This window comes from Melospiza melodia, chromosome 1, assembly GCF_035770615.1.
Source record: "Melospiza melodia melodia isolate bMelMel2 chromosome 1, bMelMel2.pri, whole genome shotgun sequence".
Classification (NCBI taxonomy): domain Eukaryota; kingdom Metazoa; phylum Chordata; class Aves; order Passeriformes; family Passerellidae; genus Melospiza; species Melospiza melodia.
The window spans coordinates 129875665-129903224 of NC_086194.1; the positions used below are offsets into that span (position 1 = coordinate 129875665).

General features: G+C 37.6%; 1 protein-coding gene across 1 annotated transcript; it reads left to right on the forward strand.

Annotated features, from left to right (window-relative positions):
* The first annotated feature begins 1282 nt into the window (after positions 1-1282).
* Positions 1283-25852, forward strand: LOC134424287 (desmoglein-1-like). The gene is made up of 16 exons (XM_063167951.1): positions 1283-1503; positions 8121-8156; positions 8542-8670; positions 9341-9496; positions 9630-9777; positions 10716-10879; positions 11130-11264; positions 11836-12021; positions 12186-12445; positions 13390-13532; positions 13681-13899; positions 15034-15531; positions 17626-17774; positions 18270-18330; positions 19763-19971; positions 21437-25852. The coding sequence occupies exons 1-16, from the start codon at positions 1456-1458 to the stop codon at positions 22406-22408; spliced, it is 3513 nt and encodes a 1170-aa protein (XP_063024021.1). The 5' UTR covers positions 1283-1455; the 3' UTR covers positions 22409-25852.
* The last annotated feature ends 1708 nt before the right edge of the window (positions 25853-27560 follow it).

Below are 27560 nucleotides of genomic sequence, written 5' to 3' on the forward strand. Positions count from 1 at the left end.
AAAAGCAAATTTGAGATTGTTTAGAATTTCCCAGAAAAAGGAAACTGCAGGTGGAATCCATTTAACATGGCCTGTCCCGGTGTGCCTCCCTGACTCACTGGTGGGCATGCTGAGTTTGGTACCAAGGGCTGAGTGCCAGCTGGGGACATGCACGACTGGCTTTGGCAGCCCCAGCCCGTGGCAAGGCAGCAAGGCAGCCGTGCTACGTGGCATGGAGACGCGGCGCGCTGCAAAGCTGCTTACCCAGCAGCAGCATGGGACCTCACCCTGGCAGGGCTGAGCAGCCCCAGAGGTGCTGAGCACTCTTTTCCCAGCTCATGCCCAGCCCTGGGAGATGCAGGGCTCAGCAGGCTCAGGAGCGCACCGGTGCTATTGCGCTTTTGGGGGTGAAGTGTGTACCCCCCTCCCAGCTTCAGTCACAGAGCAGAAGTCCACTCTAACTTCTCCTTGCCCTTTAAGGGGTGGTTCAGGTGTCCCAAAGACATGAGGAGGCACCTAACAAGCACTGTGCTGCAGAACAGATGGTAAAGTGGGGAACCCTCTGTGATTTCTTTGTCCCCCACACAACTGCCATTGCCATTAAAAACAGGCCAGAAGAGAGCTTTGCAGCACATTCTCTCTCTCCTCCACTACCTGCTGTTTTGAGCAGCTCCCCAGTTCCTCTAACACTCTCCCTCTCCACTGTGTCAGCGAGAGCACAGCCCATTGGAAGGGAAAGGTATGGCATGAGGAGGCTTTGCAGCTCACAAAGGCAGAAAATCTTCCTCCTCTGCTTCAGATATTCTTGCAGTCTCATGAATAAAGCACTATTTTGCCCCCCAAATTAATATGATATCTCTTTAGTGACAGCCCCATTCTGCTCTGAGTTCTTCACTCTGTGAACAGTGTGCATGGAACTCACTCCTTTGTGCCTGGAAGTAAACAAATGAACTGCTAATTTAAATGAACAAGTTTTTTAATTCCGTATTCTTTATCGTAATATTCATTTAGTTCTTCTATTATACAGGGTGCAGAGAGAAAACTGGAAGTTGCATTCAAAGCAAAGATAAGTTGCCATTTTAATGATTCCTTATGTTGTGAGTAATTTATAAATCACCCGGTATCTTCTCAGCGAAGCTTGCCTCTGTTTTTAAAACGTACCTTTTTGTATCCAACAAAGGGTTTCAGTGCAATAAGAATTAAGGTGTGTCTCTTAGCTTTTACCTGCAAGCAATAATGATGTTGTCAAGCATTTCAGGTGAGACCAGCCCAGGATTTTGGGGTGGGGAAAGACACTCTGTTATACAGCATCTTCAGTTCTTCCCTCAGAGGGAGGCAGAGACACCTTGAAGGGCTGAGTATAAGGACATGCACAGAGTGTCGTTTTAAATAGTCACCAGAGCTGGGGGGGGAGGGGAACAGGAACAGGCTGGTAACCATAACTCAGTTGGACTTGTTTCTGAGAAGTCAGATGCCATGGATTGGCTCCCTCACCGAACGGCTGCTTTTCTGTTCCTTTTGTTGGTAAGTCGGATTTTAAAACAATATTTGTAAATGCTGTGACGACGCCAGTTTCATCTTCCTCAGCAGACCATTGCGTTTTACAATGTAAACTATTCCCCAAAAATATCTTGTGAAATTTACCATAAAAACCAAAGCTCTGCTCATTTTAACAGCACTTCTGAACATTCTATAAAATCAAATTAGCTTTTCATTAAATACTGACAAATGTTTCTTTTTAGACTTTTGGCTATCTGTTGATATTCAAGATGTGACTTTCTATGTTTACTGCATGATTTTTCAGGCAAATGTTTTCTGTGGCTGCTATTTAAAGGTCACAGTTATTAATAAAATGCTATAATTATAAACATTTTAATGGTTGGATATAATTTGGTTCTATGTCCTTACTTTTTTATCAGTTGAGGAAATACCTTCTTCTAAAAATTTAAAATGTCGTTTTCCTAAAACTATTGGCAAGATCGTTTCAGAGCTGACCAAATCCTACAGCTATTTTCAAGAGAGAAAAAAATGACAAAATTTAGTGATCTCAGTTAAGTAAAAATCAAGACTTGGCCTATTATTTCACATTGCAAAGGATTCCCGTGTTGTTGTGCCCTAGTGTCTGAGCCGCCATGTGCTGAGCAAGTGAATGCATGATGAAAGTGTTGCTCCTTGGGTTTGTTTTTCTCACTGTGAAAGGAAAGTTGTGGCTATGGTCAAGTGGCATAGTTGTTCAATGTGTTCATCAAGGCATGGAAACTACCCAGAAGGGACTTAAAAGGGCTACGGGTGCCCTACTGCTCCTGCAATCTGATTTTTGTGTGCATTCATTTTACTCATCTGCGCTGCCCCCTTGAAATTCGGTAGAGATTTAAGGCCCTGAAGATTGAGAAGAGCAGGATTTCTGCTATTGTTATGTCCTGTGGTTTTCATGAAATTTTATATTTTACACTGTGTATTAGTATGTGTAAATGTTTGTTAACTTCTCATTACTGATGTCACTAGAAATGCTGTAGTCAGAGAAAAAGTTTGTGTTATAGGTTAAGAAATCCTAAAACTATTATGAAAATACAATCTATTAATTTTAGGTGACAGCTCTGCAATCAGTAAAGTAGAGCTAATTAACACAGAGCAGCTGCCAAGAAAACAAGGGCAAAACTTGGCAAAAGCAAGCTATGGTTCGGATAAGTTTCAGCTTGTTCAAGGCAGCAGAGAGGTGTCTGAGAGCGGCCTGTTGCACATCACACTAACACTTCTGGATTTTCATGAAACACAAGTGACTGTTCATTTCACTCAGTTACCTGGTGATGCACACTCCCAGTGTGTCGAAGTTCAAAATGCTTGACTCTTTTATGTCTAAGACCTGTCCATTCAAAAGCATTTTGCTGCTTTACTTCTCCCAGCAGCTCTGGAGCCATTTTCATTCTATCAGTATACTGTCGTTACAATTGTGAGTGACGGAGGGTAGGTGCTGGTTCAGAAAAAAAGAGCGATTTTGGAAAATGCCATTGTGTATGATGACTATCAAATATTTGAACTTTTACTACCCAGAGGAAACCCTTGTTCTTGTTATGTGTTCTTCTGCCCAGCAACGTTCATGATGGCCTGTACGACTTAATAGCATCTCTCAACTATTTAAAGAAAGGTGGTAGAAAAACTGTTGAGGTCAAATTATACATTTACGTATCCAGTTTTAGTGTATTCTGAGAAAAAATTTTGGCTTTCATCTTAACTAATCTTTCCTGAAAATCACCTGTCTGAATGGTGTGTCTGGTTAGTATATTGTTAATAAGTTGCGTCAAATAAAATTAACATGGAGTTATACATATTTTAGTAAACTACTGCATTTTCAAAAAAACAAAGGAAACTTACCAGCCCTGAAACAAATAATTTTCTCTGTGGATTTCACCATTGGTGGGACTGATTCTGCAACCTTTGCTCATGTGACTTCAAAGACATTATTCTCATGAGTAAGGGAGTTCTGTTTGTGATACTAGCACAGACACGTTTTATGGAAATAACCTGTTTGATCAGGTATGACTCTTCTCCTGCCAGCTATCATGTGACAGCCAATAATTTTAAATTCACCACATCTCTTATGCACTTTTGTCTGGATACATTTTCCCATATGTTATCTGGGTTTATTTTTTCCCCCCCAGTCATAAGACTATGGTTACACATCCTACTCGTAACTTGATTGCAAAAAAATAACGTAAAAATTGTCAGGAGCTACATCCTCATTTTGTACATTCACGTGAAACATCTGCCAGAATTGAATCATGAACCTGCAGGTTCTTCTGCCAAATAATTCTATTGTAGAAATATAAACTAAAGCAATTCCACATCCAGGAACTGTCACTTAAGATTAGGTACTTAAGCCTGCAGTTTTACATTCCTAAGTAAAATGGCCATTAAGCAAACATGCATTTGCAGCCAGAACACTCTAAGTCATATCAGAATTCAGGTTTTATTGAGGAGATTTATTGAGGGCACTTAGCATGACTAATTTGAAAAACTCGAATTGTAATGATAATGGCATACACCCTATATTGAAATTAATTTTCTGTTCATTTTTCTAATGGTTAAGCTCAGTTATTCTATGGAAATGTATTGTATCTGCATACAATAGAAGATACAATAGCAGAACGGAAATAATCTCAGTGGAAACTTTCCTAAAATTGTCAGTTCTTTGAGTAAACTTATTTTAAAATAAATAAAACTTTGAAGTAAATTCTTCAGCCTAACATGAGCATTATCATAATTCCTGAATTGTTCCTGTCTCAACTGTTGAAAGAGTAATGGATTATCCATCCTGGGTGCAACTCAAAGTATTGCTAACACAGGAAACACCTGACCTCCTCTGAATTAGAAAACAAAATGTCAGGAAAATAATCCAGAAAATCTTTCATCTTAAATTGGATGAAGTACATTCATAAGTGACATATGAAAAAGTGAAGTATAGAAAAAGAAAATCATGTTTCAATGATTAAAAAGTGATAAAATGGCATATTTTTAAAATATGAGGTTTTGTCTTATATTTGAACTCTGCTTCTTATTATTTCATAGGCACTGATGTATCATTTTTTAAAAGAGATGCAGAATGAATAAAAGGGAAGGGCTCATTATTGCAACCCTTTTCTAGTCAGGGCTTTGGATGAGTAAGAAAGATGTAAAAGTCCCAAAACGCTGACAGTACCAGAGCTACCACAGCAGCCTGATGACTAACACAATACGTGTGAGCTCTCAGCACTCCTCCCATCCAGGCCAACAACAATGCCACTGTTGACTTCAAAGAGAGAGAAGCAGATCCCATATGAATAATGCTGGGAAGATGTTAAAGGCATGTTCAGTCATTTAGATTTGAGTAGGTGGAGAAGGGAGGATTCCGTAATTACGTATGATATTGCTTGGCACTCAATTAATGATTAGTTAATTCTTGTTTGTAAATTGCTTTGAGAGTGCAAAGAACAGTAGACATCCTATGGGCTTAATTCTGTCCCCAGTTACATCAGAATAAATCCAGAATAAGTCTAGTGTGACTCTAAGGTGCCATTTTGGACACAGTATCCAGGTATCATTACAATAAAAGACAAGCTTTCAGACAGAACACTGCAAATGACAGAAACCAAGATTGTTTCCTGCCTGCCCATCTCCCAACCCATAACAGAAACAGCTTGTGCAACCAGCATCTAGATTCTCTGCAGCTTCCTTTTTTTCACAGTCTCTCAGAGACTAACAGGACAGCAAATCTTGGCATCATTCTGACCAGCTTGCCTACCCCAAGGTCCTCAGGATGCATCCCACACATTCCAGTGGCTCCTATTGCTTTAATTATTGTTTATCCCTGTGTCTTTGGAAAGTACTGTACTTCGATATGGGTTTAGAAGGGATTTTTTTTTTAACTACCTAAAAATTTGCAGGGGTTAGCTGCTAGGAGACAGAATTTATCTGCTGGAAATAGCACTAGGAAAAAAAAAGGTTTTCATCTCAGATGCAAATATTAGAAATAGACAACTGGGTTAGGGGAAGACATCTACCTGCTGGTGACAGTGGAGAACCAGAAGGCATTAGCTGGGGAGGGAGAGGAGTCTCTATCCCTGAATCCAGTAGGATAAATGTAATTTCAAAATTGTTCAGATTTATCTGGTGAACTAGACATTTATGTCTGATGTCTGCCTGCCCCCCCTTCCTATACCATAGCTGTAACTGAGAGACATACCAAACAGAGCCACCATCAGAGTTCATCGGATCAGCCCTTTCAAATAATAACATGAACTATACTAAGGACTCTGAATTCAAGATCTTCCATTACCAACAAGTAGCAAAATGGGGTTTTTCTTCACTATCACTGCTCAACTGTGAAAATACAGGGCCTAAATTTATAATCCCCAGCATCACCAACATCCTGATGTTCCCATTACTGGTGCTCAAAAACAAAGGATAAGACTCCAATGCGAAATATAAATTTTTCACTGCTTGAAAACAGAACTCCCTATAGGCTGGAATCAAGAGATACATGAATGCTCATGTCTTTAAGTAATAGAATTCTTTACAGGTATAATTCTTATTTCAGAAAAACTCAGAATAGTTTTTCAGAATATGAGAGTGATGTGGCTGGTCGTGAGGCTTTAGTCTCGCTGTTAAGTAAGGATAGGCCACATGATGCAGTCAGCAGACAAGATTCACTAACACTGCACTGGGAGGTGCATACCCATACTTTGCCAGGTCAAGACAATTGTTTGCATGCCAGAAGGGATTTCAGCCTAAGGGTGGAGAGGATTTCATTGTGCTCACCAAATGAGGTGGGATAGACTGATAAGAGACGTTCAATTAGCGTTATTTCTGGTGGACCTCATCACTCAGGTTCTCTCCTGAGGGTGTAGTCTTCCCCTTTGACTCTTCCATGTTCCCCTGGACTCCAGGGGGGATTATAAAAGAACAGGACTGAGCTCCCACTGGGGCAAACAAACCCTGCCATTCACAGGGAGCCTGATATTGTCTCTTCTCTGAGATGAGGAACAGAACGGCTGCACATGAATTTGAAGCCTATTCTGAAGCTGAAAATTCAAACAGCCATAAACCCAACAAAAGTTAAAAGATGTATTGGTACTTTTAGCACAACATGAACATACTATAGTGATTCTCCTGCAGAGTACTTTTCTTAACCATTTATGTCAATAGCTGGCTCAAACAAGGAAAAAAATCCTTACTCTGTGAATAGTCAAAAAAATTTCAAGCTACATATGCACATCAAATGGGTAGATCCAGTGTAAACTCCTCCATTGAGAAGCAGATTAAGGCATCCATTACAGGCCAAGGTCTCAAGGGATGTTTTGGGTAAAACCAGATCATTGGAAACACTGTTTTGTACATGACAGATGGTAAATTTTTGCAGCATAAAGGTAAATGGGGAAGAGAGAGAGAGAGTAAGAAGGGTGAAGCTGCTCTTCATTAATCTGTTGCATGTAAGAAGTTGTCTTAACATGAAGTAAGTGGAAAAAATTTTGTGTCCATGTTCCAGTCTTGCCAGTACAATGCAATAAATTTGAAGTGAGGAAAGTCCCATGATGTAAGGATAAAAGATGCCAGATTTTATCCAAGTATAGCTGACATAAAACCCCACAGATATATCAGACAAAAAACAAAGAAACCAAAACAAACAGAAAAGCTATGGGAAATTATAAGGAAGGGAAATACTCATAACTGCGGCTGTTAGCATTTGTTGAGAAAAGAGAAATGCTGCAATAATTTTTGAGTCACCTGGATATTTTCTATCTTCCAATGATGAATGAAGCAAGAATCCAGTTCTGAAAATCCCACATTCTTCACCCTTTATTGTCTGAAGAGAGCCAAAGCAGATCCTAAACCTGAAAGAAATGCTCTGAAGAAATTGAACTTCATTTTCACACCCTATTTAGGAATAAAGTTAATTAAATTGTGCTGTCTTTTAAATTGTGCTAATCAAGAAATTGAGGCTACTCTCATTTTAATTTTAGTTTTAAAGTAATTACATACTGCATCTGATCCTGCTACCTTTATTTACTCAAGATTAGTTACATAGTTGAGTCTTAAATCAAAATCAACTGCACTCCAGGGAAATTTGCCTGAAAACTTCAGGTGGGTTTCCATCTTACATTGAATCTCTTCAATCTCACTGGAAAGTTCCAAAAATCCCATTTTCATTCTTTTTGGTTCAATTACATAATTAAGTACTCCAGGGTTATTGTCAACTTTCTAAATAGGAAAGAAATTGAAAAAATAATTAATTATTTAGGATAAATACTTCCCTGGTTTCCTAGATTGTTTGGTAAAAACTCTTGCAAACACTTCTCTCTTCAGCTGAGGTGTTAAAAATCTGTGTGAAAGTTTTATTTTGATGAAGGTATAGTTTGAAAATTGCTCTGGCATATCCATTCAAGTTCTGTCTTGAAAGACAGAATGGATTTTGAAGGTTTTAACTCTCAAGGAATTTATGTGCTGGATATAGAAAAAAAATTGAATTTCACAAACTCATTTATGGAAATCTTGCAGCTAGGTAAGCTATTGCAATAGGCCTGCAGTACAGCAATGTTGCAGATCCATTTTGCTTGCTGCATTTTGCCTTGCATTTCTACATGCCAATTTTTTTATTGTTCTTGCAGGTACTCTTGGATTTCAGCACAGGATTTCATGTAGAGGTAATATTTATTTATTTAGAAACTCTTTTTCTGATTAAACAAAATGTTACAAATGAAAAAATCACTTGGAAAATACTCAACTAAGACACTTCTGAACCTGAAGATTGAAAACATATTTAAATATTAAACAGCTGCAGGTAATAACCTGCTAACCCTCTCAAGAGAAATTCACCTAAATCTAAATGAGTATCTCAAACAAATTAGTAATTTTAAAATAAACATGTACAGTCATAGAGTTTGGGACTCACAGACATGTAAAAAAGCACATGGTAAAAAAGCACATGGTCTACAATAATCTCTTTTCTTCTTTTTGTTGGAAATTATAATTGTCTGTATTTGTTTAAAATTGACTGAGGTCACATGATACTGGAATTCTCTGTCAAAGGTAAAAGAATGGGATGAAAATGGAATGGCAAGATGGAAAACCTTTAGAAGACAAAAACGTGAATGGATCAAATTTGCTGCAGCTTGTAGAGAAGGAGAAGACAACTCCAAGAGGAATCCAATTGCCAGAGTAAGTAGAAAGAAAAACACAATTATTCACTGACAAGGAAGTTTTGCCAAAGACAGGCTGATAAAAGCAGAGAGATTTAAAAATACCTATGCTTAGATTAGTAAAAGCAAGGAATGTAGAATAAAAGAAAGATGATGCAACATTCCCAGCTCTGCTGAGACAGTCTTATAAGAATCCATGTGGCTGCTGAGGAGTAACCAGAGGCTTCCTAGAACATTGCCATGAGTCTACTTCCCAGGCAGCTCCAACCAGTGACATTTTTCTTCTCTCCCTCTCTCTATACTTGGGAAACCCCTGAGCAGAAATTCAAAGACTGTACATAACCCGTGGGAAACAGAGAAAAAGAAATATTTTCCTGTTCTCTCACTGTGATCATGCCCTTACTGAGTTCCAGCCACAGTGTGATACTCTTGGAATATCTCTCCATTTCCCTGACAGACATAGGAGAAATAAAAGGCCCACTCAGCCCTTAAGGGGACACGGATATCTAGGTTGACATTTTGTAGAGGAGCCTTCCATTGATTCTGTCACCTGAACCTTGTAATAAGTACTTGAGAAACTGAAGTTGTATAGAATTTTTTACAGGAACTAGGAATAGAAGAAAAAACACTGTAGGTGTCCTCGGAAAACTGGCATAAATTATTATTATTATTATTATCTGTTACTGTAGATCCGGTCTGATTGTGAAGAAGACAATCCAATCACATACAGCATCTCTGGAGTTGGAATTGATCGTGCACCCTATGGAATATTTGTTGTTAACCCAAGAACAGGAGAAATTAATATAACATCAATAGTGGATAGGGAAATAACACCAGTATTTGTTGTAAGTATTCCCCTTTTTCTTGACTTTTATAATGATATATCCAGGGTGGGCCTGACAACAAGTTTGCTTGTTTCAGGTTGCTACTTTGCTTAGTTAACTTTTGGTTTTAAAACAAGTAAATCTCTTTATTTAGATACGTTGCTTTGCTAAACACTCAGTGACCGGTATAGATTTGGAACCACCTCTTGAACTTCGAGTCAGAGTCCTGGATATAAATGATAATCCTCCTGTATTTGCACAAACTGTATTTACAGGATCTGTTGAAGAGAGCAGCATGGACAGTGAGTACCTGTGCTATGCCTTCCTCAGAACTGCTAGTGAAGCTTACAGAATACAGTTAATATAAACCTGAGGAGCTCTTTTTGCTTTTCTTAAGCAATGACATAAAATGGTCAGGGCCACTGCAGAGGAGGGAGCTGCAGATACTTCTCCAAGTGCTATTTGAGCCAGGGCCTGGGCTAATTGCTGTAAATTAAACAGCAATGCTTCCTTCTCCCTTTCCTCCCACACACAAGTGCTGAATGTTCTAGTTTCTAACCATACCATCATGCAAATTCTTTCAGATGTGAAAATGTAAAAGAAATAATTTCATTCCTTCTCATTAGAATAAAAATATCATTACACTTATTTCCTTGGAGGGTATGTAAAATACATTTTCCCCCATTTTTCTCTTTCAAATATTTGTACTTGTAGCCTGGGTATTTGCAATTGCAGCAAAACATTACTAAATAATTCTGTACTTAAACCATTAAAATGGTTCTTTTTACCAAAACTGCAGTAATCAACATTAGACATGCAAATAGCACTGAGGCAATGGTGCCTAACACTCATTTTCTTCTTTCTAGAAATTCTCATTTAAAGCTGTGATTTCTTATAGTAATGTCTGCAAGCTCATTACTTGATGTATTTGCATATTCCCTATGGTGATAGGGAATTTAACTTCTTTAAAGAAGTTCAGTGAAAACCTGCATTATTTTTTGGGACTTTGATTTTTAATTCATTTGAAGTCATTGTCAGAATCAGTACTACAAACCTAAAGTTTTGGTTTTCTCTGTATGTCAAGGAATAGATAGCCTTCTATCATTTTCATACACGGTTTTAGCATTGTCTTGATCAGTTGTTTGCAGAAACTCGAGATTTTCTTGGGGTTTTTTGGTTTTTTTGTTTGATTGTTTGTTTTGTGGGTTTTTAATTACTATTTTTTTAAATTTATTTTTAGACACACTGGTGATGAAAATCATTGCAACTGATGCAGATGAACCTAACCATTTGAATTCTAAAATTGCCTTCAAAATAGAGAGTCAGGAACCTTCTGGTCCACCCATGTTCATTATGAATAAATACACAGGAGAACTCCATCTTGCAAATTATCTTGACAGAGAGGTAACATTTCCCCTTCCAAAGCTAAATAAAATTATGCTGTAGTGAATATGTGCTATGAGAGTGAGAAAAATATAGAAGAGAGAGAAAAGTTTTGTTTTTTTTCAAATATTAATGGAGAAATGCACGGTTTTGATGTGTCGCAATAAAATGTCTAAGTAGAATTCCTGTATTAGGAAATAGTAGCAAGCATGAGTTATTTATAAGATGCACAGATGGTCTTCTAACATACTCATTTCTCTTTTTGTGACAGCAACATAGTAGCTACACTCTGGTTGTGAAGGCATCAGACCGGGACGGCGCTGCAGATGGAATATCATCCCTTTGTAGCTGTAATGTGAAAGTCATTGATGTTAATGACAACTTTCCAACTCTTGCTCAAAGCTCCGTAAGTTTCCAATAACAAAGACAGCAATAGTGATTTAAAACCCCATTTAAAAGGCCCATTGGTAACAGAGCCCTTACTAACCCATAGAGAACTTTCACATTTACATGCTCCATGGGATTGACAGAGTTGTTCCCTTGAAGAGTGCTCAAAATAGAGTCTGTTGCTTGTGCAACAATTCTGGTAACATACACACAGATCATTTTTGTATTCAGAGATGTAAATCCTGACACTGTCAGGACTGACTTCTTTGTATTCAGAGAAATCCTGTCATACAGGTGCCCAGATCCCTGCAATATGAGATTATGTAGAATAACCCAATCCTTGGAAAACCATTTCTTATAGAAAGCACAAATCCTTTTCTTCTAAGATACCTCTGCAAACCTTGGAGGTGACACTTGGAGATTTTCAAATCTGTAATCATAATCACAATTTTCCCAGAACACATTGTTTTTATGTAAAAAATTTATTCACTGCTCAGAACATCTTTCAAAAGAATCTCTGCAGACAGCTGTGTTTTCCTGTTTTCCAAACATATATATGTTTGTTAATAGGTATTTGTCTGTCATTTCAGTTTTCAGCAAGTATTTCAGAAAATTCACTCAGTTCAGAACTGCTAAGAATACAAGCTCTGGATGCTGATGAAGAGTTTACAGACAATTGGTTAGCAGAGTTTTTCTTTATATCCGGTAATGAAGATAACTGTTTTGAAATTGTTACAGATCGAGCTACAAATCAAGGAATCCTTAGAGTAATTAAGGTATGGATAAATATTCAGCTCTTGACTTAAAATTTTAATTAATTGTTAGTAGAAATAAACAGGCAGTAAAAACACTGTCACTCAACTATTTAAAATAAAAAATATTTTTAAAACATTAAGGGACCTTTTATGTATTATCTAGTTCTCTGTGGTTTACCTTTTAGGAGCTGGATTTTGAACATATCCGAACTCACGCACTGATGATCGGTGTCAGGAATGTAGCTGCATTCCACCACTCTGTTGCGCATGAGTACCAGATATTTGGGACACCCCTGACAGTAGAAGTAAAAAATTTGATTGAACCACCAAGATTTCATCCATCTTCAGTTGTGTTTTCCCTGCCACAAAACGCGAGAGTGAATTATGTTGTAGGAACATACACAGCCATGGATGAGGACACTAGAACCATTGCATCAAATGTTGTGTAAGCTCTACTCTGCTTAACTGCCTGGGTGGAATAATTCTTTTGAGATTTCCATGGGATGAGGAATACGTATTTTAAAGGATGCTTTAAAAAAACAATGATTATTGATTAGCAATAGAAAAATGGCAATAGAATAGTACTATATAGTATCATACATTCTATGTTATTATGGAATAGTATATAGCCCATTTTTGTCCTTTTCTTTCCTGACAACTTTTCTTAGACTTATGCACAAGACAAAGAAAAGATCACTTTTCTAACAGGCTGTAACTTATATAGACTAGAAGAGGGTTTGTTTTTTTTTTCTCAGTCTAAGAATGCTTTTTCTTGAAACATTTGCTACAAGGAGGGAATTTGTTAGCATCTCAAGAAAGCAGGCAGAAAATCCCAAGAACAGTTAATATTTTCCAAGAACAGAGTAAGCCGCTACTAGCTAATTCTCTAGTAAAAAAAAAATTTACACCTGTTTCTCTTGATATTTAACAATAATAACTGAGACTATAATTTGCTTTTCAGTGCATGTAGAAATAAATACAGCCTATTTTCAACTATTTACAAATAGTTGAAAAAAATTCCTAAAACAGAAATGTGTCAGCAAACACAACTTTAGTATGTTATAAGAAGAACTGTGGATTTAACCATTGCTATAAACAAGGATTCTAGTAAAGGTTTACAGGATCCAGAAAAGTTTTACTTTTGGACTATGATGCCACTTTCAAAATAAAATGGGTTTCTATGCATTTGCTTTATTCCTAATTACTTTTCTGGTCTACCTTTTTTTGGAGTCTACATGGATTTTGCTTGAACTGGGTGAAATGCAATAGGATCTAGCATAGCTGAAAGAAAAATGCCAAAAGAAAAGTGCCAAATTTTATCCGCAAAATAAATGTGTAATACATATATTCATAACATAACGCTGTGTATTTTTACTTCACCAAATACAGATATAGCATAGGACGTGATCCAGCTGCCTGGTTCAGAATCAATCAAAACACTGGTGAAATCATACTGAACAAAGTTATTAGCCGGGATTCTGTCTATCTGGTCAATGGGCAGTACCAAGCAGAGGTTCTGGCTATCACCAGAGGTAAGAAAAGGGATTAATTTTTCCAAAATAAACTCTTTGTGTTCCAGATTTCTCTAAATGTTTTTTGCTGTTTCTAGTTTCCCAACCCTAACTGCATTGTTTATAGAATCACTATTTCCCCCTGACCACAAATACCTTCTTTTTACAGGGGTTCCTCGATACACTGCTACTGGCACCGTTGTGCTTTCACTAGATGGCATCAATGCCAATTGCCCAACTATTAATACTGAAGTGAGGAAAGTATGCATGCATTCCCCATCAGTGGTTATCTCAGCAAAGCCCAGGGATGGTGTTGTCTATGCTACCCCCTTCACATTCAGCATACATGGTGAACCTCAGACTACATGGATTATCAGACGAATAAATGGTAAATTAACCTGCATTTTATAACAGAATAAGTGATAGCAATAAGCTCTTATCTAAAATAACTGATTGGGATGTTGCTTTATTAACAAACGAAACACTTATTAGAATCTATTCAAATCTCAGTTAAATACAAATCTAAGAAGTTACTCCAAATTTGAATATATGCATGCAAATGTATATATATTATAATATTTAAATCAGAATTATTACATATATTATATTTTAAAGGAAACTGAAAATTTACTAGCAAAACTGTACTTTCAGTATAACTATGACAAGAGCCTTTATGGGTCTAAACATAATGAAGTAAATCAAAAGGAGTAATTTGACACTTTTTTATTTCTGTGTTATCTAAAAAATCCTAAGCATATATCAAATCTGAAATTTGTTTATTAAAGTATAAAGTTTATAGTTAGTAGAGCTTTACTTTTATGAGAGGCATGTGAAAATGACAAATTAAGATTACAACTTTTAAAATTTATTGTACCAGTCACACCTACTTGTATTTTAAGGAAAATTGTTTTAGTCAGTGCCCAGTGAAGCTTTGCCAGTTTCCTTCAATACGAAATAACAAAATAATGAATTAAACAGACCCCATGCATAACTAAATGACAGAATTTGCATAACTTACTGTTTACATAGAAGACTACATTATATGGCAAGTATCACAATTGCAAGTATTCTTCAGTCTCCTACCTGTCCTAAACAGTTGCAAATATGTAATCTTAAATATTTTAAACCTTCTGAAAAACATGGATGAGTTCCTTGAGAGAGGAATAAAAAAATGCATAAAACTTTCAACTTTTATCTTTACCATTGTGCGAATAAAATTCAGAAAATTTAGCAGTAGAAATAAAAGACTTCACTTTCCCCTTTTGTATTACTCTAGTTTAGAAGTGATAACTAGACTGATTTGGCTCAGGTTTTGCAAGGAAAAAAACAAGCATAGATGAGTACTTAATGTTTCAGCTTTGAGTAAATAATGTAGATGCATGAGTAATTGAGGCCCTTAGAAAGGGAACACTTTCATTCTGTTCTATGAATGTAATACACAAGTAGTATAGATTTGTACAACACTTGTAGTCAATACCTTCATCCAAATATTTTTTCCTCTTTTTTTTTTTCCCCCCTCAAGATTCCTCTGCGGAACTAGTGGGCCAGAATATAGACTTTTACCTTTATAGGATCTACGTCGTTGTAAGGGACAGCCAAGGCCGGCGCTGTGCTCGACCACACATAATTCCTGTGCAAGCTTGCCAGTGTGACAGTCGGAACTACTGCACCAGTGGGGCCACAAGAATAATTATCATCGGTGGTGGTGGTGGTGGCGCTGGTGGTGGTGGTGGCACTACTGGTGGTGGTGGCGGCGGCACTGGCGGTGGTGGCGGCGGCACTGGTGGAGGCGGCCGGGAAGACGGAGGGCAGCAAGGTGGTGGTGATTATGGAGGAGATTATGAGGACCACACACAGTCGCAGGGTTATACTGATGGCTACGAAGGAGGTGATGAAGGATATACTGCCTACACTGACAGCGGTTATGGAAATGAAAATTATGGCAGGCAATTGGATTCAAATACCACACTTAGTGGCGCTGCCATTGGCTTGATGTTCCTCGGCGGACTAATATTTGTTTGTAAGTATAAAATTAGGAAAACTGGTTTTATTATTTTTCTAAATCACGTAAAAAATGCATTTTTCAATTCTTCTAAAATAAGGTTACTTTTTCAGTTGGTTGCTAATCCACTGGCTGCTATTGGCCATTTGATAGAGAAAAAAATTGTCTTTTAAATGAAAATAATTTCCATAAGTTTTATGTTATACACAGATTTTTCATTTATAATTAAGCATTTTCTTTCTAAGCCTTCTTATTCCAATTCTTAGACAGAGCTGTCCTGTCACTTACATTTTGCAATTTCTACTTCCATTACATTACTGGAAGAATTGGGCAAGTATCTGCTCCAAGTTGGGTATGAAAGGATCTAAAGAACTCAAAGGATCTTTGAACTCAAAGCCAGACTTCAGTAGCAGAACAATAAGTCATACATTTTGAAACTTTTGGCTACTCCTTCCAAACATTACATCTAATAAAAAGACAGTAGCATTTATGATAACAGGATCAAAGCAGGATGCTAATTCATTTGTCCTAGTATGTTTATGAAGAATTATGAGCTTCATGGACTCAAGTTAGAATTTATACAAGCAATTATTTCTCTGACTACCAGAATCATAGGTGATCAACCCTCTTTCCTGGCCTGGGCATCAAGTAATCAACGTCTAAAATTTCCCATTGCAGAAATACTGACTACCAAACCTGAGGAAATTGGGGTTTTTTCCCCCCTGATTTTTTGAGGAGGGGGTTTGGTTGGGGTTTTGGTCTTTGTTTAGGAGGAATCAACAAACACAAAATTTTGAAGCTTCAAAATGCTGTGCAATTTGTAGTCCCCAGAGGGTTTATCTTACAAGACAGACTGTCTTTCTGGCTTTGTAAATTTCCCCTCATAGTCTGGAGTAAATACAACCTTAGTCATGCTCTATGAGGCAGCACTTTGTACACAGTGTAGTCCTTTCCCCTTTTCATTTCACTTTGATGTTCAAGTAATCAGAGGGCTGGAGCAACTCTCGTATGAAGACGAGCTGAGAGAGTTGGAACTGCTCAGCCTGGAGAAGTCTCCAAAGGAAACTTAGGGCAGCCTTGCAGTTCCTAGAGTCCTGCAAAAGACCTGGAGAGGGACTTTTTAAAAGGGCATGTTGTGACAGGACAAGGAGCAATGGATTTAAACTGAAAGACAGTAGGTTTAGGAAGCAATTCTTAACTGTGAGAGTGATGAGACAGAGGCACGTGCTGCCCAGAGCAGTTGTGGATGCACCATCCCTGGTTCAAGGCTGGGCTGGATGAGTCTTTGAGAAATGTGGTAAGTGGAAAGTGTCCCTACCCATGGCAGGGGGATTGGAACTAAATGGTATTTAAGATCTCTTCCAACCCAAGCCATTCTATGATTCTATGAATTAATATTGCATCACCTTTCTAAAATAAGCAGTGTTTTTGATGCTGGCCATTACAAGCATTCTGCAATTTCCAGCACTGAGTTCTTTAAACAACTAAGCATAATACAGCACTCTGGGAAACCTGATTCACTCTATGTAAATGTTTGGTGAAACTAGGGCTTGGGGATTGCCCCTACTGCTTTTTCAAATCAAGCATTATGTATATGTAATGTACAACTGGAGCCTTAGCCAATGATCACTGTAGTCAGGTGGACTCTCCACTGATTCTTATAAGTCTATTATTACTAATATGTATTTCTTTTCAATTACAATACTTGAAGAGAGAAATGTATGCTCATATATCCAGAAAGAATAGCACTGAATGCTATACATAGCAACACTGGTTTTGTTCGTTTAATTTTAATATGTATGCAACTTATATTGGTTCAGCTGAGACAGATCAAAGTCTGTTCCCAGGTGTATAAGCATAAATTTAGAGTAACAGCCCCACCCCTGTGCTGCTGTGCTATAACTAAAGGTACAAATTATTCTGAATTTCCAAATACAGGTATCTCCATAAGCAGCAAATGATTCTGAAAGCCAGACTTACAGGCTGCTTGGTTAGAAACATTTTAAAGGCATATTTTCAAAAGTTCATGAGCACCTGCCCTCTGGGGAGAGCAGCTATTCCTGCGAGGAAGAGATGTGCTAAATAATTGTTTCCTGTTCTTTTCCTGGTTAGTGATTCCAATTTTGATGTCAATGAGCGACTGTTGTGGCTGTGGACCTGGCGCTGCAGGTGGAGTTGGAACTGGATTTGAACCTGTACCTGAATGTACAGAAGGGGCAATTCATCCATGGGGAATAGAAGGTGCACAGCCTGAAGACAGGGTCAGTACATCCCATGTTTCCAAAACCAGAAGTAATTTGTGAGTAAAGGCTGCATTTTTCTAGAGAAAATGATTGTAACACTGTGTAATCTAAAACCAGTCTGGCATTGTCAACAATTTCCAGCCAGATATGAAAGGTGATTCTTAATTAACATTCACTGATGGGGTTTATGTGTTTTAAGCAGTGGTAAGTTAGTTTGGCACAAAAGTTTGGTGGCACTGTTCCTTCAGATGAAGCATAACAACCAGAAAGCTCCTTCAGTGCAAGTTTAGAAGGGAACACAAATCATCTTCATTGATCATTGTTCGTGTTGACAGGGGAAAAATTTGTAGTCTCTTTGTTTTGTTCTGTTTTGATTGTTAATGGAGATGGTGGTAATGACCAGCCATCATTAACAGTTTTGACTGCTAATTTCTTAACATAATTCACAAAGTCTCAGTCTTCATATGGGAATTTCAAGGTAATCATTCAAGGAATCAAAATGTTGTTTTCCAGGATGTCTCACACATTCTTGCCCCAACAACTGCTGCAGGAGGTGATTTTGGTGAACCTTCTGGTAAGCAGATCCTTAAATCTTCTATGTTATGCTGTCTTTCAGCACTTCATGCCTTCAGATTCATGGGGTCCTTTGGTTTCCCAGGTATAACCCAACCCTTCCAATCTCATATCTGCAGATAGTCAAACTCATACAGGATTTCCTGTATGAATAAAAAGTTTTGGGTTTGAGCTTCTGAACAGATTAATTTCTGCAAACTACACTTGGAAATACAGCTGTTTTGAAATAGCTGCCAAGGCTTTCAAATCCCAGGTATTTTTTCTTTATCAGCAAAGCTACTGAATGGAGGGCATTTTCAAGACACCAGAAGAAATCAATATTTACCAGAATAAGGACATTTGCTTTCATAACTTGGGTAAAATCTTCAGTTCTCCCCAGTTTCCTGCTTCCCATAAGGAAGCATGTGAAATAGCTAGTTAATTACTGCCAATTTGTGTGTTAACCTAGACAAGCTGACATATAACACAATAAATGCATGCTTCTGCGATAAAGTTTCTCCAGGAATTCAATGATCATAGAGAATAAGCCCAGCTGTGCAGCGTTACTTTATCCTTCTCCTCCATTCCCTACTTCAGAAAAGGAAGGAAGAATGCTGGCACAGGTCCATTTTCCCTACTTTCTGACAGGAAGAAATGTTACTCTGCAAGACAACCTCTCTGCTGACTATTTATTATAGAAGAATGTTCTCAGATTTCTCATTTCACAGAAATCAAAAAAATATGTAATTTAGCCTATGTTTCCCAGCGTAACCATAGTCAAGACTACTGTATGCAATTCTTTTATTATAATATGTGCTGATCATTAAGAAAACTCTTTCCTTGTTATCATGAACTAAAAAAGTACAGACAAGATGAAATCCTGTAAGTATTACTTTATTATAAAGGACATTTCCATTATGAATGATAAACTGGTGGTTATTATGATCCATTGTTGTTCTCCCCTAAAAAATCTCAGTACTTGAAAATGTGAAGTAGTTACATAACTCTTTATTTTCTAGGATTTGTAAAACTCTTTATTTTCTAAGTGTGTAAGGGAAAAAATTAATGCCAATGTGATCATAAATATGCATTTCTGCATTTGCATAGATAAACATTATATGATTTTCTAACATAAACCCCACAACAGCATATATATACACTAGACAGAATAATCTGTCCAGCCAATAACAAACTAAATCACTGATTTTCTAAAACACATGCACACATGTTGCCTAGCCTCAAGAATAAAATTAAGCACTTAGGTGTCTGTTAATACATATATAATTGTTACTGCAGTTTCAAAGTTTCGTACCTGTGCATATACCTGTGACTGAGACTGGTCTAAAATACCTTTAGAAACTCAGAAGTGTCATTATAGCATTTGTAAAAATAACGGACAAATTGTGTGTACAAGTTTCACAGAGCACAGGAGCAATAACTTTTTCTGCTTTCAGACATATATAATAACACATATGGAGGAGGAGGAGTAGTAGCTTCTGGTGTTGAAGAAACTACAGGTGTTGGCTATGGCACTGGTACTGGCTACGGAACAGCTGGAGGAATTTCTGGAACAGGGGAAGCAAAAGGGTCAATTGGAGGAACAATAAAAGAGTATCGAGAAGGAGGAGTGAACATGGCCTTCCTAGACAACTATTTCTCTGAGGTAATTATATGCTATTCTTTGAGTTACTACTGTGAGCAGGCTTTCTGTTAGATTCCCCTTCCCAGGTTACATGATGGAAATCCAAAATAATTCTACTCAAATTGAAACTTCCATGCTATAACACTGCTGTGAAAGCAAAGCTGATCACACTGGTAGGAAAAGTTACAACACTAGTAGTAGTAATGTCTTTGAGCTGCTGCCATAGTAGGTGGATTGTTTAGCAGCCTTTTTGTAAAATTGATGGACATAATGTGGGTCAAGGTAGGAAGCAATTAAATGATTTCATAATTACCCACCAAATTTATGTATTTCCAACCTTTCCCAGTGCATAAATATTTAATAACTTTTTGGAATTGTTCACTCCTACTTCCTGTACAGTTTGTTTGATGAAGTCATTCTAATCCTGAAAGAACTTTAAACATCAATTCCTCCTTATTTTTATTGCCATTTCTGCTCCCTAAAAGACTTGTGAACTACCAGTGACACAAATATGAAGTTTTTCAATTGGCAATACCTAAATTCACCTTTACATATGGGATTTTAAAAATGGTATGGAATTTACATGATTAATGGTTTCATGGGCTATATTTTTATTCATATGCATGAACTGTGAAGCATAAATGTTATAATTGCATGTCACCAAAATATCAATTAAGATATAAGGATTGCTATATTTCAAAATCTAAACAAGGTTCATGGAGGAGAGAACAGAGCAGTCCTGACATCCTGAGCATGGATTTCTCCCAGACTGCAATCTTCCTGCCTTGGCCTGAAGCACTATGTATTAATTGTCTTCCTGCCATAGGCCTCCACATACTACTGCTATCCTCCTGAACCATGTCAATTCCCAAACTCTTTGACTCTTTCTCCCAGGCCTCCCCTTCCATCCTTTTCTGCTTCCTCGAACCCCACTTAGCACTCACTTTAAATTCTCCTCTTTCCTGCCTGATGTCTTTGCAATGACCACATCAGGATCCAAAACATCATTCCCAGTTGACAATTTCCTTCTTGCTCAAAATGCACTCCCCTCTGGACTCACCAAGTCTCCCCCACTATGGACAATCCTCCATCCAATTATCCCCTTTCCTGGTCTTTTCATTGCCCCCTCGCCATGCTGCTTCACTCCTCCTCCTACCATTTTGCTCAGATACTGCTGCCCAAAGAAGGCATCTGTTTGCCTGTCCCCTTTGTCCCATAGACAGAGACACAGACCAAAATTTGAGATGCTATGTGTCTGCAGAAACAGGAATGAAACACTATTTAAATAAAATTATTTCAAGGTTAAAAAATGTTGATGGTATAGTCTGTCCTATTGATGTCCTATTTTTCAAGTCAGGTGGGCCTTACTGTGGTTGGGGAAACTTTACTGTGGTTCGAGTGTTCATGGTTAAAAACCTGACAAAATTCACTCTGTTATTCTGTTCTTTTTTTTTTTTCTTTTGTTTTTTGTTTTTTCAAACTACAGAAAGCATTTGTGTATGCAGATGAAGATGAAGGTCGGCCGGCAAATGACTGCCTATTAATTTATGATCACGAAGGAGTCGGTACTCCTGTCGGCTCCGTGGGTTGCTGCAGCTTTATTGGAGAAGATACAGACGAAACATACTTGGATACATTAGGACCAAAATTTAAGACCTTAGCAGAGATTTGTCTGGGCAAAGAGATCGAACCTTTCCCTGATGCTAACCCACCCTGGCCAGGCGTCAACATTCCCTTCCCCAGTCCTGAAAGTGATCTAAACCTCCCGCCACCGGGCACCACCATCATTGTCAACGGAAATGCACCTATGCCTCCCACCGCTGGCACTACAACGGTTGTTACTGAAAACACCTACACGTCCGGGACAACCATACAGCCGCCGAGGCCCATGCCGGATCCCCTGCTCCATGGCAACATGATGGTGACCGAGACGTACACCTCCAGCCAGCCCTCTGTTTGTGTTGACCCTCTGCGTGCATCCAACGTCGTTGTGACGGAGAGGGTTGTGGGGCCTGCGTCTGCCTCTGATTTGCGTGGCATGCTGGATATCCCCGATCTCACAGAGGGCTCCAACGTTATCGTCACGGAAAGAGTAATCGCGCCTAACTCCCGGCTCCCGGCGTCTCTGAGCATTCCTGATTTGGTAGATGGGTCAAATGTGGTAGTGACAGAAAGGGTGTTCAGGCCTGCCTCTGGCATGCCAGGCAGTCTAATAAATATTCCCTCAGAGTTATCCAGTGCCCACAACGTGATGGTCACAGAGAGAGTAGTGTCAGGGGCTGGGATGAGCAGCCTGGGAGCAACAAGCATGGGAGGAGCAAATCTGGGGAGCCTGAGCAGCACAGGTCAGATGCTCAGTGCCGAATGTCATCTTGGTCAGGGAATGGGCACGGCATCTCCAGGCACCTCCCGGAGACGAATGACAAAGTACAGCACCATGCAGTACTCCAGTCAGTAAGGCCTCTGCTGGCACCACTTCCTGCTGAAATCGCCATTTGCACCGACACTCATTAGCTGCCACTGACCAAAAATATTGTTATTATTTATAACTAAGAAATAGCGCTAAAATTTCAGGGATTCCTGCTTGTGTGAGGATCTCTGACGGGTGCCCCATTTTGAGGTCAAATGCACTTTGTCAGTGAAGGGAAAATAGAAGTTAGCTTTAAATTTCTTTCTTTCTCTCCACCTAGCACTGCAAGTGTATAAAGAGACTAGTATTTTTGGAGAGATACCTGATTACTGGGGAGAGCAGTGAGAGAGGATCCATGCAGGCACACAGCATGAATTAATATAATACACAAGCATGTTAAAATAGTGTACAGCTGAGTGATCTCTCACAATAAGAGATTTGGATTAATAGGCCCTCACTGACAAGAGAGGAAAAGAATGTAGTTAATAATTAGTCAACTCAAGACTAAATAAGCACTTTCAAACACATCATTTTACTTTGCATGTAATTCAAGAAGCGCTACAAAACGGCACTTTCAACCATTTCTCCCATCACCCACAATAGTTATAAATAATAATTATATAAACATTACACACTTCCATTGCTTTCTGAAGTTCTCAGTAAACAAACACCCTGACACAGCCTGCCATGCTGTTCCTGTCATGGCAAGGAGTGATTTGTCACAGCTGGTGCTGCCACGTTGACACTGTCACCCAAGAAGATGTTGGCTTCATCCTTTCTCCATTGCCATTACAACTTTGCTTAAATCTAAAAGGACTTCAGTGACAATCAGGAACTCTTAGTCATATTTTTGTGCCAAACTATGACTACCATTTAAATTGCCAGTATCAGGTTGTATTAAGAGGTCTAAATATACTGTGCCAATTCTTGTCTCACATACTGATAAGAAAAGAAAATCTTGGAAGCTTTGTGATGTAAGGAGGCAATAGCAAGTATTGTATCACTGACACTGGCAGCTGAAGTCTTCCTGAAAAGAAAAAAACACTTGGAAGCAATATAAATTTGCTAATAAGCAATGTGGAGAATTTTTATTTCATATGTCAATGTATTTTGCATTGATATTTTGAAAGTTTATTTGAATGTATTAATTGAAAAAGTCTTTATGAGTTTATAAACTTAATTAAATCTGGCTTTTATTTTCCCACAAAAACAGCTCTGCTGGACTCTGTTATTCTAATAATACCTTAACATGTCTTAGAATATGATCTGAAGGACCAAAATACTGAAATATATCTTTTATCTCATTTTATTTGTGTATCATATGTATAGTAACCATAGCACACCCAACATTGCTTCAGTGTAAATAAAATAGTTATAGGGAGAGGCTAGCTTTTTTTGCTAGACCACCAAATCAGTAGTTTTCCTGAAAATTTTGCTTCTTTGGCTTTGACAGATAAGTAAGTGAAAAGTTTAAAGAGTTGTCTGTGAACCTCCCACTCTATAAAATGGAAAAGAAACTCAATTGTGTGTCTAGACTAACTTACCTCAGAAGGAATGGATAACCAGTTTCTGAGTCTGATACCAAGAAAAGGTTTCTTAAAAGATGTTTTTGGAAATACAACTAGATCTGCTGTCAATGACAGCCTGCAGTGCCCCCTGAGTCAATGCCACTGTCAACATCAGTAACCCTGAGGAGTCATGACCAAATCCAAGGCTACCACCAAGAAAGGTCCCTTCCATAGCTTCAGGTTCTTTTCTACAGCAACTGAGCATGTTAGATGCTCTCCCCGTAAAATCTGACACGTTGCTGGTTTTGCTACTATCTGTAGCCTTGATTATCTTAAGTATCACTAAAATTGCATTGACTTTGAAGGGATTAGTCTTCCCTATATGTTATGTACCAACTGTAATTATGGTTCCTGGAACCATTCTTTAAAGAAGGAAAATAGGTACTGATATATAAAGCTATATCCTTCTACATCTTGAGAATTTTTCCTGAAGTTCACTAAAATGCTGACAAACTCCCTTTAATTTTGCTAACTATCTGTTTACATTAAAAAACAAATATTTAAAATACATATTACTATCTGGTATATAAAAAGCCTATGCAATACAGCCAAACTCCACAAGAAAATATTGTAATGTAAAAAAAAAGTTAAGTCTAGTGTAAATATTTCCATAATCATCTTAAGCAAATCAGAAATACTTTCCTGAATTGTGTTCAAAGTAATGAAACTAGTCTTCAGGAGCACATGCTGAATTCCTTGAACAGGAATGCTGTGGGACATATGAGTGTCTGAACTATGGTCTCTTGCATGTCTAGAAATAGGGGAAGAATGAATAGGAAAAAAAATAGAGAAATAGAAAAATAATAGAAAAATAGAGAAAAAAATGTTGTTTCAAAGGACATTTTGGTTTTGTGGTGGTTGTCTACTTCTAGTACTATCTTTTACCAACTTTTTAATTATTAATTATTATGTGATGCAACTTCTTGAAATATTTCTAGCATCTTTTAATATTGGTTTCTCACAACAAACAGCAATTGCACTATCCTGTGCACTTCTGAATATTAACTCCTATTGCTTTGTAATTTTTACAACCTTCCTAAAAATTGCTTTCTTAGTCAATTGAGGATTCTTTTAGGTTCAAATATTTTAGATTCAATTTGTGGAACAAAAAAATGCATGTGAAGACATGAACAAATACTTGGTTCATTAAAAAATCTGTTCACATTTTTTTCTAGCTTTATTGTTCAAAAAATAGCAAATAGTTTAATTCTGGCCAGCAGACATTAGTTTTGTTTCTTTTCTTCCAGCTGTAATTTAAAAGCCTGTTTGCTGTCTCACCTTTAATTGTATTGTTTAATAATGAAGAAGGAATTGTTTTAGGGAAGCAAGACAGTCGTGATATCAGTTCTGCTCTAAACCACTCAAAAGAAATGCTCTTACTTAGAGACAGCAACATGCAATACCAAGTGCATGGCTGGCTTTTTATTCTTTTTAACTCATGTTTATTTGGGAATAGGATCCTACAGTTTTAAACAGGCTCAGTGAGATCTTGGCATGATGAGAAGTATACTGACATGTAAGAAAACAGAGTCACAACCTGAGGGTCTCGTTAGATTTCTATCTTAGGAACACTATCTCAACTTGAATTGCAAGTTTCAATACTTTTTACCCTGTCCTGATTCTGTGGTAATAAATAATACTTTTAAACTGTTGTGAGCAGCACTTACTATGCGCAATATGAAAAGGCCACACAATTTAAGCAACAATTTTTAAAAATTCTACCATTTTGCTTGAATTAACACAACTGCATCATTCAAATGCTCCTCAATGTTGAGTCACCAAATGCATCATTCTATTTAAAATATAAGTAATATTACTGTGGGCTTGTGTTTTCATAAATAAAAATATTAGAGGTTTGTTTGTAACAGTTTCTGAATGGCACTGAAAAAATACAATAAATGATCATTTGGAACATCATGTCTTACATAGAGTGGCTCAGAATATTTTTTTTCATTTATCAGTGGGAAATACAGTTTCCTTAAAACTGATGGGGTTTTTTTCAGAAAAAAAAAAATTCCTTCTTTCATGAAAAAAAGAAAAAAGAAAGAAAAAAAAGAACTAGAAAGTTTTGATTTAGAAAGTCAGGTAATTCCAAAACAAAGTTTTTTCACGTGTCAAATTGACTACAATACTTTGTTTCAGGTTGCCAAGCAGAAATATGTGTCAGGTCTCACAAGAATTACAGTACAATTTCTTCAACCCATCATTCTCTGCATTGTTCTCCCTCTTTGGACAGCCTTTTCTGTGATACCTTTTTGTCCTGCAGCTCTGAAATCATGCTTCAGAGGAGCTATAAATTAATGCTGGACTACAAGCCACAGAGAGAAGGACAGCAGAAGTCTCTAGAAACACGGTGTTTGGGCAGCACAGGCATCACAGGCACATTCACTGCATGTTGATCAGAATGAACTGAACCAAGGAAAAGCACTTTGGTTCTAAAATCAAACTTCTTTCTAATATTCCAGATCAGTATTCCTGATTATAATTCTTTTTTGTACAGAGATTTTTTTCAAAAAGTTTTATCTGAACTCAATAAATTACTGCTTTGAAAAACAGTATCATGTATTAAGCAAATATCATCTAATCTATCATTTTATTTTGACTTAACGCTTTGACATCTTATTTTTGCAGTTTCATACAGAATTATTATGGGCACTCTTACATATTTCAGATAATGATTTAAGTGTCTTTTCAGGAAATTAAGTTAGAAGAAAAAATTGTTCATCTTCAAATTTATAGCAACTTTGCTATCAGTCAGAATTCCAGTGCAACAAAGATAATTTATCATTTATCTTTAGTGTATTTAGAACTTGCCTAAAGAGAAATGAACCAAATATATGCTACACATCAGTTTTTATGCTCAAGCAACTTGAGTTGAAATATATGAGAGTGCAGATACAAGTCAAAAACGGGTCCGTAGAAAATGGTATTTCATGTTCCAAGGGCTCTTAAATTTTTGAAAAAGGAGAATAATGACAAAATTACAACTGGTGACAGTTTTAGATGCATGTTTGTATAACAATCAATCTGTCATGTTTCTTTATTGTGACCTTATGTTAAAAAGCATCTTGCAATTCAGGATACAGTGAAATAAGTTATGAAATAGAACAGTCACAAAATGACAACTTAGGAAACAAAAGCTGCTTAGTTGAGACCCATCACATATCCTGACTTCTGATGTTCATCATGTGCTGTTGGGCCTACCTGCAAATTTAAATAGCTGCCAGTTTAATTTTTTTATTTTTCTACTTTTTGAGAAAGCTCTGAAAAACAGCAACAATAGCAACAACACAACAACAAATATTATTTCAGGCTTCCTCCTAGCTCCTTCATTAAAGATTTGTTTCAAGCCAGTCAAAATCTAGGTAAAACAAATGGAATTTTTTACCTGCAAGCTCTGATTTTACAGTTTTCCAGTACCAAAGGTCTAGGTGAGGGTCTGTTCCTCTGCTGGTCACTGCAGGCTCAGGCTGTCAAGGAGGTGAATTGTGACACCAGAACAGGACTCAAGAGACAATGGCTCCCCAGGATTCCCTACAGGATCTCGGTAAGTTGACTAGTTTTTCTGAATTTTCAATAAACTGTCTTTGAAAAGGGGGATTGCAACTTAATCTCCCGCCCTTAGGAATATG

Bases quoted from the DNA above. Each gene is read 5' to 3' on its own strand.
- LOC134424287 (XM_063167951.1), top strand. From the start codon at position 1,456: ATGGATTGGCTCCCTCACCGAACGGCTGCTTTTCTGTTCCTTTTGTTG. The intron at 12,446-13,389 runs GTAAGCTCTACT...CACCAAATACAG, and splicing joins ACCATTGCATCAAATGTTGT to ATATAGCATAGGACGTGATC. The intron at 15,532-17,625 runs GTAAGTATAAAA...TTTCCTGGTTAG, and splicing joins CGGCGGACTAATATTTGTTT to TGATTCCAATTTTGATGTCA.